We start from the raw sequence: 12,996 nt of genomic DNA on the forward strand, positions 1-12,996 counted from the left end.
GTGTTGAGAGCGGAGTTCTCTTTCCTATACTGCTAGAGCGCTCTGCAGTGTTGAGAGTGGAGTTCTCTTTCCTATACTGCAGAGCGCTCTGCAGTGTTGAGAGGGGAGTTCTCTTTCCTATACTGCAGAGCGCTCTGCAGTGTTGAGAGTGGAGTCCTCTTTCCTATACTGCTGGAGCGCTCTGCAGTGTTGAGAGTGGAGTTCTCTTTCCTATACTGCTAGAGCGCTCTGCAGTGTTGAGAGTGGAGTTCTCTTTCCTATACTGCTAGAGCGCTCTGCAGTGTTGAGAGTGGAGTTCTCTTTCCTATACTGCTAGAGCGCTCTGCAGTGTTGAGAGTGGAGTTCTCTTTCCTATACTATAGTTCTCTTTCCTATACTGCAGAGCGCTCTGCAGTGTTGAGAGTGGAGTTCTCTTTCCTATACTGCAAGAGCGCTCGCAGACGCTGGACAGTGGCACCACCATGTGATAAAATATAGGAAGTGCAGCTACAGATTTGTAAAGACAAATTATATATTTATATATACAGGCACACAAACACACAGCTTAAAATAAAACAAACAAACAAACAAAAACAAACTGTAATATTTTTTTTGTAAAATATCGGCTAAATCAAACAAATTTGCAAAACATTTAGTTATTCATTGGACAAATACAAACCAAAATAATAACAACATATTTGATATAGGCATTTTCCTCTCCTTTAAATATACACTGTAATACAGTAAGCTATTGCTATTGCTGCTCATGATTGTCGCTTTTAAACAGTTGGAGATTTCAAGTTAACATAAGATCACAAGAACATAAGAAAGTTTACAAACGAGAGGAGGCCCCATTCAGCCCATCTTGCTCGTTTGGTTGTTAGTAGCTTATTGATCCCAGAATCTCATCAAGCAGCTTCTTGAAGGATCCCAGGGTGTCAGCTTCAACAACATTACTGGGGAGTTGGTTCCAGACCCTCACAATTCTCTGTGTAAAAAAGTGCCTCCTATTTTCTGTTCTGAATGCCCCTTTATTAATAATAATAATAATAATAATAATAATAATAATAATAATAATAATAATAATAATAATAATAAATCCTTTGGAGTGTTTTGATGTTAGTTTTGCGTTTTGATATAATTTTTCAACAGTAGTTTATTTTTTTTTATTTTTTCCTTCTTGCTTGTGATTTGTAACGGGTGCAAAGTTCAGACGATTAATATCTGTTTAAAATGATCATTATCAGGGGGAGTCTGATGGTCAGCTGTCCTCAGACCCTATTCCTCACCTCCAAGTTTTGAATCGTTTTCCAGTTTCACTTCACCGCTACCGCGCTGGAGAAACGTTTTGCATCACCCTGTAGAATTAACCAATTTTGCTTCAGAAAGTCGAATGAAACCGGCTGAATAATAAATAATATTTAATTGCACACCACTTTTTTTCCCCAAACTGTGACATTTCGAAATCTTACCTGAAATACTGTACTGCTATCCAGGATCAAATAGTTGTCTTTTTGTTCACAAATAAAGTTGTGTTTTTTTTAAAAACTAAACTTTTGGTTGTTCGTCTTCCCTGTTTAACATCAGCCACTCGGCTCACCCTCACACTGTGTGACAGTCAGCCTGTCTGTCGGTGTGTCTGTGCGTCTGTCTGTCCCAATCCTTTGTGAAGCTGCTGGTAATGCTGTGGTCTATTTCATTGCAAGGCACTCTTAACATTGGAATCGCTCAAACCACTTGTACTTCCAATACGCCACCACCAGAGGGTGCACCGGTACATTAAACATTTTTTCTTTTTAAAAAAACAGCTGTTGAACAGACCAGGCATAATTCACAGCGCAGACGTCATGAACAAAGTCTTTATTTTTCACACATCTTGACACATCGAAAAGCAAAACCTTGAGGGGGAAACGATGCAGAATTTCAACAGGAAGTTTAAAGCGCCTGCAAAATTCTCAATTAAAAGCAATCGAGTAGCTTCTGCAGGCAGGAGGTGCTGCACAGCAGCTGTGTGCTTTCAGTGTCCCCTTCGTATCTCACCCCTCCTGCGTGACGCAGTCCTGCTTCATCTGTGCTGAGGTGCTGGCAGATCACCAGATGACTTCCAGTCAAAATCTCCAGTCTGTGCAGAGCAGGTCCAGCGGTGTGTGATTCTCAGTTGTACTGGGTATTAGGATGCACCCTTCTTTCTCTATCCCGCTGTGCCCCATCGCCACAATCACCCCCCCCCCCCCCGGTTTTCACCCCTCTTTCTGGGGGTCTCAGTGAGTGTGTGTGCGCCCCCCTTTCCCCTTGCCGCTGTACCCCATCGCCATGATCCCGATCAAGCCCCCAAACTCCTTCAGGTCCACCTCCCCGTCCTGATTGGTGTCCAGCATGTGCAGGAGCTCGTCCACGAAACTGGGTCCCACGTCTTTCTGCTCCAGCAAAGAGAGGGGAGAGAGAGGGGTCAGCGGTGAAACACACTGCACAGCACAGACTACCATTACCCCTGAGTGCAATACAGGACCACTGCATTCACATTGCAGTGTCACTTTCTGTCTGTCTGTCTGCATTGCCATTGTAGTGCCCCTGTCTGTCTGTCTGTCTGCATTGACACTGCAGTGCCCCTGTCTGTCTGTCTGTCTGTCTGTCTGTCTGCCTGCATTGACATTGCAGTCCCACTGTCTGTCTGCCTGCGTTGCCATTGCAGTTCTCCTGTCTGCCTGTCTGTCTGCGTTGCCATTGCAGTGCCACTGTCTGTCTGTCTGCATTGCCATTGAAGAGACAGGGTTCAGGGGTGAAATATTCTGCACAGCACAGACTACCATTACCCATTAGTGTAATACATGACCACTGCATTATCATTGTAGAGCCACTGTCCGTCTGTCTGTCTGTCTGTCTGTCTGTCTGCCTGCCTGTCTGTCTGTCTGTCTGTCAGTCTGCAATGACATTGAAGATCATTTAGGAAGCCCCCAGCCAGGGTAACCTATGGTAAATTCATAGTATAACCATGGAAACGCATGGAGGAAAACTGCAAAAATGCAGTCAGTGTGCTATCGTATCAGGGCCAGCATCTGCCTGTTTGTCTGTGCTGTGCAATATATACTGTATATGTGTATTTAATATATATGTGTAAGTATAGCATTGGGGGAAAGCATTGGGGGGGTTTATTGTGGTAAGATTTTCAATGCACAGAGTTTGAGCTGTGCTCCCTCCAGCACTCCCTGTGTTTGAGTCTCACTCACCCCCTCCAGCAGTCCCTGTGTTTGAGTCTCACTTGCTCCCTCCAGCAGTCCCTGTGTTTGAGTCTCACTCACCCCCTCCAGCAGTCCCTGTGTTTGAGTCTCACTCACCCCCAGCGGGCCGGTCAGCTCTGTCTGCAGCAGCCTCTGCAGCTCTCCACGGCTCAGCTTGGTCCTGTCTCCTTCCAGCTCTGCGTACATCCTGAAGAGATCGATCACAGACCCGAGCACAAGCTCCAGCTGAGACATCGCGCTGCTGGGAGAGAGTGGCACAGAGAGGGATGGTAAAGCATAGGGAAGCATTGTAAAGCACAGAGAGGTCTGGTAAAGCATAGGGAAGCATTGTAAAGCACAGAGAGGTGTGGTAAAGCATAGGGAAGCATTGTAAAGCACAGAGAGGTCTGGTAAAGCATAGGGAAGCATTGTAAAGCACAGAGAGGTCTGGTAAAGCATAGGGAAGCATTGTAAAGCACAGCGAGGTCTGGTAAAGCATAGGGAAGCATTGTAAAGCACAGAGAGGTCTGGTAAAGCATAGGGAAGCATTGTAAAGCACAGAGAGGTGTGGTAAAGCATAGGGAAGCATTGTAAAGCACAGAGAGGTATGGTAAAGCATAGGGAAGCATTGTAAAGCACAGGGAGGTCTGGTAAAGCATAGGGAAGCATTGTAAAGCACAGAGAGGTCTGGTAAAGCATAGGGAAGCATTGTAAAGCACAGAGAGGTGTGGTAAAGCATAGGGAAGCATTGTAAAGCACAGAGAGGTCTGGTAAAGCATAGGGAAGCATTGTAAAGCACAGAGAGGTCTGGTAAAGCATAGGGAAGCATTGTAAAGCACAGAGAGGTCTGGTAAAGCATAGGGAAGCATTGTAAAGCACAGAGAGGTGTGGTAAAGCATAGGGAAGCATTGTAAAGCACAGAGAGGTCTGGTAAAGCATAGGGAAGCATTGTAAAGCACAGAGAGGTGTGGTAAAGCATAGGGAAGCATTGTAAAGCACAGAGAGGTCTGGTAAAGCATAGGGAAGCATTGTAAAGCACAGAGAGGTCTGGTAAAGCATAGGGAAGCATTGTAAAGCACAGAGAGGTCTGGTAAAGCATAGGGAAGCATTGTAAAGAATAGAGAGGTACGGTAAAGCATGGTAAACTAACCCTTATAAAAGTGTCCCATAGTAAAAGCACAGCACCGTGTAATAAAGCACAGAGACAGCATGGTAAAGCATAAGGAGTTTTGTTAAAGCATATTAAAAAAAAAGTCTGACTTTTAATGGTCAGTCTCTGGCCTCGACAGTAAAAATGTGACCCCCCCCGAATAATTGGTACTTGATTTTAGAGGTGAAGGAAGGACAGCTTTTCTTGTTTTGAAATCAACACATTAACCAAAGGATTTATTAATAACTGCCGATAAATATTGTGAGTACGAGTTTCTGCACACCCCTAAAACTGAGCATGTCACCGATAAAATTATTATTTACTTGAATAAAAGTCCACCCTTTCCTTTTGGAAGACAAAATGCAGTCCAGTTTCAAAACTGTTTAAATAATAAATTAAATGAACTATTAAAAAAAAAAAAAAAGAAAAACACCGCCATTTAAAATCACAGGGCAGGAATCTCGCAGGGTTTCAAAGATAACTGATCAGGTTCAACTCACCTTCTTCTTTTAGTTGAAAAAAAACAAACAGATATAGAGTCTTTCTTCTGTACCCCAGCTGTAGTTCTAATAGTCAGGTTTGTCTTTTCAACAGACAGACCCGAGCTGACACAACAGTTAAAAGCACCACACCCAGGACAGGGCAGTGTTACATCCCACGCCTGCTTGAAATATTTATTTTTTTAACTCTTAAAGAAAAGTTTAGTCACTTGCGCAGGAAACTTTTAACACCCAATCGCACACCCTGAAGAGAAACTATAAAAAAGCAGCTGTATTTCTTTAGAGCATTATACTGCGTGATTCCCCAGTGTTGTAAAATGATCTAACAAAATCCAGCTGAGCAGCAAAAGTGCTCTAGCAGTATAGGAAAGAGAACTCCCCTCTCAACACTGCAGAGCGCTCTAGCAGTATAGGAAAGAGAACTCCCCTCTCAACACTGCAGAGCGCTCTAGCAGTATAGGAAAGAGAACTCCACTCTCAACACTGCAGAGCGCTCTAGCAGTATAGGAAAGAGAACTCCACTCTCAACACTGCAGAGCGCTCTAGCAGTATAGGAAAGAGAACTCCACTCTCAACACTGCAGAGCACTCTAGCAGTTTAGGAAAGAGAACTCCCCTCTCAACACTGCAGAGCGCTCTAGCAGTATAGGAAAGAGAACTCCACTCTCAACACTGCAGAGCGCTCTAGCAGTATAGGAAAGAGAATTGCCCTCTCAAAAAAAATCAATGCTCTTCCAGTTTCTAGTAGCAAGCTGATCCTAAAACTCAAAGGGTCCCAGTGATCCAGCATCAACAGCATGGCTCAATAACCCATTCCAGGGTTATGACCCATGGCTCATAACCCTTAGTTAAATCATCGATTTCTGAAGAATGCAAGTTGTTGATCAATTTCTCAAGTTAATGTGTTCAATTACATCAGGAGGGGTCAGCTCTGGTCCTGGAGAGCTGCAGGCTGATCAGATTTTTGTTCCATATGATCTCTAGAAATCAATCAATCAATCAATCAATCAATCAATCAATCAATCAATCAATCAATCAATCTTTATTTTATATAGCGCCTTTCATCGTGGACCACCATCACAAAGCGCTTTACAAGATGCAGTAACAACAAGAAAATCCATCATACTTTAAATACAGAGAAATGCAGAATACATGATGTACAGTAAAAAAAACAACAATATAGTGAAAAATGTATAATACATTCAGTACAGTGATGATTAAGGGTTGCCTATAAAACCTGCTGGATTGTGTATCAGGTCGAATCAGGACAGGGGTTCGACATTTACCTGTGTTTCTTGCGAGATTATCAATCACTGACCAAGCCCCTCTGATAACACGTGACCTGACTGATGAGAAGTTGTTTGGAGAGTTTTGTAAATCCTCCCTTGGCTATGTGAGACATTAAACTTATCACCCGTAACTATTAAACCCTCGTAAGAAAACTCCGACATACTCAAAGAAACTGGCAGCCGTGTACGATAGGACTGAAGGCACTGAGAAAGGCTTCTGCTTCCGCTAATAACTCTTTAGAGTGTGTTTGATTATTTTGCTTCACTGCTTTTCAGTTGTTCTTTCTTTTGAATATATAACACCAGCCTCCTGGCAGTTCCAATGCTGTTTCATAACCTTAAAATTAAAATTCAGGTACGTAGCTGCTTGGAATTACAAATGGATGATATTTCAATTCCCAGCTCAGCCACTGTTACTGGCGATGAAGCACCGTGAGAGTCACTCTCCAAAAACAACAAATGTCTTGGTTTGTACCACGTTTTATTTTTGTATTACATTTTATATAACAACTTTACAAACACAGAAAACGGTGCTGTCGCATGCAAGGAGGTATGCTGGTTACATCGAGCATGAGGCTGGTTTATGGTCCGGCAGAGGTGAAGCACAAGGGTAAATGAGTGGGTTAGTGGGTAGGTGGGTGGTTTGAGTCAGTCGGTGGTTGTGCGAGTTGCTGTGAGTTAGGGGCTCCCCTTCTTCTTGCTCTTGTAGTACCCCTTGGCGAGGATGCCAATGAACCTGCAGAACTCCTGCATGTTCACCTCCCCATCGTGGTTCTTGTCCAGCTGCCCCATCAGCTCCCCCACCTCCTCGGGGCCGACCTTCTTCTGCATGAATGAGGGACAGAAACAGACAGGAAGTCAGCGGCGAATCACACAGCGCCTTCATCAGGGTGAGGGCAGCGAGGCTCCGCTTATGAGATTGCGAGCTGCGTCCAGGCTTCAGTCCCTCCCCCCTCTTCTCCCACTCACCCCCCCAGTCTCTCTACCTCACACCTCTCTCTCCCTCTCTCCTCTCCCCCTCTCCTCTGTTTCTCCTCTCCCCCTCTCCCCAGTCCTCCCCCTGCCCGCCCCTCTCTCCCCAGTCTCACCCCAAGTGCCCCGTTGCTCAGTTCAGTCTCTCCTCTGTCTCTCTCCTCTCTCCTCTCCCCCTCTCCCCAGTCTCACCCCCAGCGCCCCGCTGCTCAGTTCAGTCTCTCCTCTCCCTCTCTCCTCTCCTCCTCTCCTCTGTCTCTCTCCTCTCCCCCTCTCCCCAGTCCACCCCAGTCTCACCCCCTGTACCCCGCTGCTCAGTTCAGTCTCTCCTCTCCCTCTCTCCTCTCCCCCTCTCCTGTCTCTCTCCTCTCCCCCTCTCCCCCTCTCCCCTGTCTCACCCCCAGCTCTCCGCTGCTCAGTTCAGTCTCTCCTCTCCCTCTCTCCTCTCCCCCTCTCCTCTGTCTCTCTCCTCTCCCCCTCTCCCCAGTCTCACCCCCAGCTCCCCGCTGCTCAGTTCAGTCTCTCCTCTCCCTCTCTCCTCTCCCCCTCTCCTCTCCCTCTCTCCTCTCCCCCTCTCCTCTGTCTCTCTCCTCTCCCCCTCTCCCCAGTCTCATGCCCAGGGACCCACTGCTCAGTTCAGTCTCTCCTCTCCCTCTCTCCTCTCCTCCTCTCCTCTGTCTCTCTCCTCTCCCCCTCTCCCCAGTCTCACCCCCAGGGCCCCACTGCTCAGTTCAGTCTCTCCTCTCCCTCTCTCCTCTCCCCCTCTCCTCTGTCTCTCTCCTCTCCCCCTCTCCCCAGTCTCACCCCCAGAGCCCCGCTGCTCAGTTCAGTCGTGATCAGTTTCTTCAGCTCCCCCTGGCTCAGCTGGTTCTTGCTGCCCTCCTGCTCTGCATATTTGATGAACACGTCCACCAGGGACTGCACAGCGGACTCTAGCTGGGACATCGCTGCTGCACACTTCAACCTGCAGACAGATCAGCAGAGGGAGGCTGAGCGCTTGATCAGGCGTGATCCCTCGCTCACCACGAAGTGGGTGAATCAAATAAATGTTTAGATTTCTATTGAATTTTTTAAATCTGATTTTAAAGCCTTGATTTCGATTGAATCTCCTGCTTTTTGTCAATCTCCTGATATCTATTGAGTCTCCTGGTTTGTATTAAATCTCATGACTCCTATAACTAGCAAGCGATGCACACAAGTGACCTTCCTGACCAGTTCAGTAATCCTTTGTGGCATAAATGTGCTAAAAAAAATAAAATTTAAAAAAAGCCATAATGGCAGAGGATGCATTGTAAATGCAGCTTTTACAATTAGAAGCACAACAGAAAAGATAACACGAACACAACTGTTAAAGAAAACACAATTGCAAAAAGATAGAATTGCTGTTTGGTATTCACACAGTCTTGACCAATATATGCACAGCTCCTATCTGACCGGCATATCAAAGAAACATTATTAGCAAAGAGATCTTATCCAGTACAGCAAAACTGCTTGTGCGCAACTCACTGCCGTCAGGGAATAAATATATAATTAAAGAAAGTAACTGCAGAGCAAAAAAAGAGGGGAAAAAATGATGAGATGAAAAGGTGCACTGCTGGAGAAGGGCTGTTGTCCGAAGCAACCTGAAATAACTTTTTGTGTACATCCCCAAAACACTTCATTTTATTCAGTTCTCTCTCTCTCTCTCTCTCTCTCTCTCTCTCTCTCTCTCTCTCTCTCTCTCTCTCTCTCTCTCTCTCTCTCTCTATATATATATATATATATATATATATATATATATATATATATATATATATAGCTATAAATAAAGATAATAACTCACCTGCACAGGTAATATAAAGGTGGTCAGGAACAGAGAGGCTGTTTGACTCGGTCCTTTCCTGGTTCGGTCTTTATGTGAGCTTCTGGGTGACTCCCTTTTTAATACTTTGCTTTCAGACTGAATACGTTAACAGAAAATACGAGACGGGTTTGTTGTTTTTGTGATGTGGTTGTCAAGCTCGCGTGGAGACAGCAGTGTTTGTTTTGGTAAAATGCTGATTTTCCGATCACCCCTCCCCACGCCCACACAGGCTGGCAAGGACCCTGCTAGTCCTGGTCAGTTCAACACAGGGGAAAGCGTTGCTCTCTAGCTGTGAAAAAGCTTACATCCCGTAATGGAAAATCACTGAAATATCATGGCCAGTGCACTTTGTTTTCCAAACATAGAGCTCTGCTATTGTAGACTTGCATGAACCCACTGCAATGTGATACCCAGACACGCCCAATCTGGCACTGAATGCAATGCAACATGTTTTCCACTCCAGCCCTCTTCTCAAAGTTTACTGCTGTGGTATCCCCCTGGTAAAAGCACAGCACAGTGTAGTGAAGCACAGAGAAGATAATGAACCAGCCCCCTTCTCAAAGTTTACTGCTGTGGTATCTCCCTGGTAAAAGCACAGCACAGTGCAGTAAAGCACAGAGAAGATAATGAACCAGCCCCCTTCTCAAAGTTTACTGCTGTGGTATCCCCCTGGTAAAAGCACAGCACAGTGTAGTAAAGCACAGAGAAGATAATGAACCAGCCCCCTTCTCAAAGTTTACTGCTGTGGTATCCCCCTGGTAAAAGCACAGCACAGTGTAGTAAAGCACAGAGAAGATAATGAACCAGCCCCCTTCTCAAAGTTTACTGCTGTGGTATCCCCCTGGTAAAAGCACAGCACAGTGCAGTAAAGCACAGAGAAGATAATGAACCAGCCCCCTTCTCAAAGTTTACTGCTGTGGTATCCCCCTGATAAAAGCACAGCACAGTGTAGTAAAGCACAGAGAAGATAATGAACCAGCCCCCTTCTCAAAGTTTACTGCTGTGGTATCCCCCTGGTAAAAGCACAGCACAGTGTAGTAAAGCACAGAGAAGATAATGAACCAGCCCCCTTCTCAAAGTTTACTGCTGTGGTATCCCCCTGGTAAAAGCACAGCACAGTGTAGTGAAGCACAGAGAAGATAATGAACCAGCCCCCTTCTCAAAGTTTACTGCTGTGGTATCCCCCTGGTAAAAGCACAGCACAGTGTAGTGAAGCACAGAGAAGATAATGAACCAGCCCCCTTCTCAAAGTTTACTGCTGTGGTATCCCCCTGGTAAAAGCACAGCACAGTGTAGTAAAGCACAGAGAAGATAATGAACCAGCCCCCTTCTCAAAGTTTACTGCTGTGGTATCCCCCTGGTAAAAGCACAGCACAGTGTAGTGAAGCACAGAGAAGATAATGAACCAGCCCCCTTCTCAAAGTTTACTGCTGTGGTATCCCCCTGGTAAAAGCACAGCACAGTGTAGTAAAGCACAGAGAAGATAATGAACCAGCCCCCTTCTCAAAGTTTACTGCTGTGGTATCCCCCTGGTAAAAGCACAGCACAGTGTAGTAAAGCACAGAGAAGATAATGAACCAGCCCCCTTCTCAAAGTTTACTGCTGTGGTATCCCCCTGGTAAAAGCACAGCACAGTGTAGTGAAGCACAGAGAAGATAATGAACCAGCCCCCTTCTCAAAGTTTACTGCTGTGGTATCCCCCTGGTAAAAGCACAGCACAGTGTAGTGAAGCACAGAGAAGATAATGAACCAGCCCCCTTCTCAAAGTTTACTGCTGTGGTATCCCCCTGGTAAAAGCACAGCACAGTGTAGTAAAGCACAGAGAAGATAATGAACCAGCCCCCTTCTCAAAGTTTACTGCTGTGGTATCCCCCTGGTAAAAGCACAGCACAGTGTAGTGAAGCACAGAGAAGATAATGAACCAGCCCCCTTCTCAAAGTTTACTGCTGTGGTATCCCCCTGGTAAAAGCACAGCACAGTGTAGTAAAGCACAGAGAAGATAATGAACCAGCCCCCTTCTCAAAGTTTACTGCTGTGGTATCCCCCTGGTAAAAGCACAGCACAGTGTAGTAAAGCACAGAGAAGACAATGAACCAGCCCCCTTCTCAAAGTGTGCATTAATGTTGTGTGGCTGTTAGGAAACTTTCTTTAATGAGGGTATAGAATGGGAGTATACTAGACCATCTGTGTACGCAATGGACTAAACATGCAACATTGATTCAACCTGTTTTTGTTTTTTTTAATTCAAAATTGAGTCCAAAAACAGTCAAATAAATACGAAAAACAAAACCCTGAAATTACAGAGCTCCTGTAGCAACCGGAGCAACAAGGCATTCTAGTTATCGTTAAAGAATCAATGGGCATGATTGCAAGAGTAGGAGATACATTGAGAAATGGCAGCTTAGTAATACATGCAAGCACTGCAAAAGTGACGTCATGGTTCTGTGTTATACTGAGCGGGGATGGTAGCTGGGGTATAGAGCAGCTACAATGGGATGAAGCTGCCATTGGTAGAATGGGACCCCAGTGTGCTAACTGTACCCTACCCAAATGATCTTCAGTGGCAATGCAGACAGACAGACAGAAAGACAGTAGGGAGGTCAGAACACATGCCCCTCCCCTCCCCAATGATCTCCAATAACAATACAGACAAACACGCATACAGGCAAGCTAGGCTTTATAATGCCAATGCAGACAGACAGATAGTGGCATTACAATGGCAATGGTTCTGTGTTATACTGAGGGGCACTGGTAGCACAAGTACAGTGCAGGTAGAATGGGGAGGCTGTCAGTAGTATGAGATCTCGGTTTCCACAGCTCAGAGCTGCAGTGGTAGAAGACACATTAATAATAGCGGTTTGGCAGTGCGATAATTGGCCTGTCTTTCCAGTTGGCAAGCCTTTCTCAAGGCGGTGTTGGCCCCACTAACTTCCTTCTTCTTACAATTACTGTCACAGCATTCTAAATTTAGCAGATCTGGAAAAAGGCCAATGCATTGTTTGTAAAATGTTCCTGTCTTTTTCAGCAAACAGTTTCTAGTTGTAGGATAACTATGGAATTAGGGTATCATATCACATGCAGAGCAATTGGAACCAGTCCAGGTTTTACCCATTCTGTGATCATAACAAGAATATTAATACCATTACAGATCAGATTCCCTTATGAAAGTTTCCCCACAGTAAAAGCACAGTAAAGTGTAATAAAGCTCAGTGAAAGCATGGTAAAGCATTGGCAAGCATTGTAAGGCACAGATAGGTATGGTGAAGCATAGGGAAGCATCATAAAGCACAGAGAGGTATGGTAAAGCATAGAGAAGCATTGTAAAGCACAGAGAGGTATGGTAAAGCATAGGGAAGCATTGTAAAGCACAGAGAGGTGTGGTAAAGCATAGGGAAGCATTGTAAAACACAGAGAGGTATGGTAAAGCATAGGGAAAAATGGCTCCCATTGCAGAGCAGTTTGAGCCAGCCCAGATACTAAGACAGAATTAATTAGTTGGTAAAACAGTGAGTTGAAAATCCTGGAATGGCACACTGTGCTCCCATTCTACCAATGGCAGCCTCATCCCATTGTAGCTGCCCTATTCTTAGGCTACCATTGCTCCTCAGTGTAATACAGAACCATTGCAGTGCCATTGTGTGCATGCATTGCTATTGAAGATCATGGGCAGCAGTGTGGAGTAGTGGTCAGGGCTCTGGACTCTTGACCGGAGGGTCGTGGGTTCAACCCCAGGTGGGGGACACTGCTGCTGTACCCTTGAGCAAGGTACTTTACCTAGATTGCTCCAGTAAAAACCCAAATGTATAAATGGGTAATTGTATGTAAAAAATAATGTGTAAAAAATAATGTAATTGTATGTAAAAAATAATGTGATATCTTGCAACAATTGTAAATAAAAATAATAATAATTTGGCAAGGGTGTCCCATTGTAGCTGCCTCATACGTTCTATCATTGCCCCACAGTAAAGCCCATGGCATTGCCAGCTTAAAAAGTGCAGTACTTGAAATAAATGACTGCCACAAATGTCATGAATTACTGATTTAAA

General features: G+C 45.0%; 2 protein-coding genes across 3 annotated transcripts; both read right to left on the reverse strand.

Annotated features, from left to right (window-relative positions):
- Positions 1-1,824: 1,824 nt before the first annotated feature.
- Positions 1,825-4,971, reverse strand: LOC117965074 (protein S100-A1-like). Of its 2 annotated transcripts, none has more exons than XM_059019643.1 (3): positions 4,848-4,971; positions 3,315-3,459; positions 1,825-2,396 (listed from the first exon to the last, which is right to left on the reverse strand). In XM_059019643.1, the coding sequence occupies exons 2-3, from the start codon at positions 3,450-3,452 to the stop codon at positions 2,241-2,243; spliced, it is 294 nt and encodes a 97-aa protein (XP_058875626.1). In that variant the 5' UTR covers positions 3,453-3,459; positions 4,848-4,971; the 3' UTR covers positions 1,825-2,240. The 2 variants fall into 2 exon arrangements, with proteins under 2 accessions (XP_058875626.1, XP_058875627.1); XM_059019644.1 differs by having other exon boundaries at positions 3,315-3,456; positions 4,848-4,965.
- A 901-nt stretch (positions 4,972-5,872) lies between these two features.
- LOC117395453 (protein S100-A6) lies at positions 5,873-9,300 on the reverse strand. The gene is made up of 3 exons (XM_059019648.1): positions 8,930-9,300; positions 7,912-8,071; positions 5,873-6,960 (listed from the first exon to the last, which is right to left on the reverse strand). Exons 2-3 carry the CDS (start codon positions 8,050-8,052, stop codon positions 6,814-6,816), a joined length of 288 nt encoding a protein of 95 aa, XP_058875631.1. The 5' UTR covers positions 8,053-8,071; positions 8,930-9,300; the 3' UTR covers positions 5,873-6,813.
- Positions 9,301-12,996: the final 3,696 nt, after the last annotated feature.

This window comes from Acipenser ruthenus, unplaced genomic scaffold (genome assembly GCF_902713425.1).
Source record: "Acipenser ruthenus unplaced genomic scaffold, fAciRut3.2 maternal haplotype, whole genome shotgun sequence".
Taxonomy (NCBI): Eukaryota; Metazoa; Chordata; class Actinopteri; order Acipenseriformes; family Acipenseridae; genus Acipenser; species Acipenser ruthenus.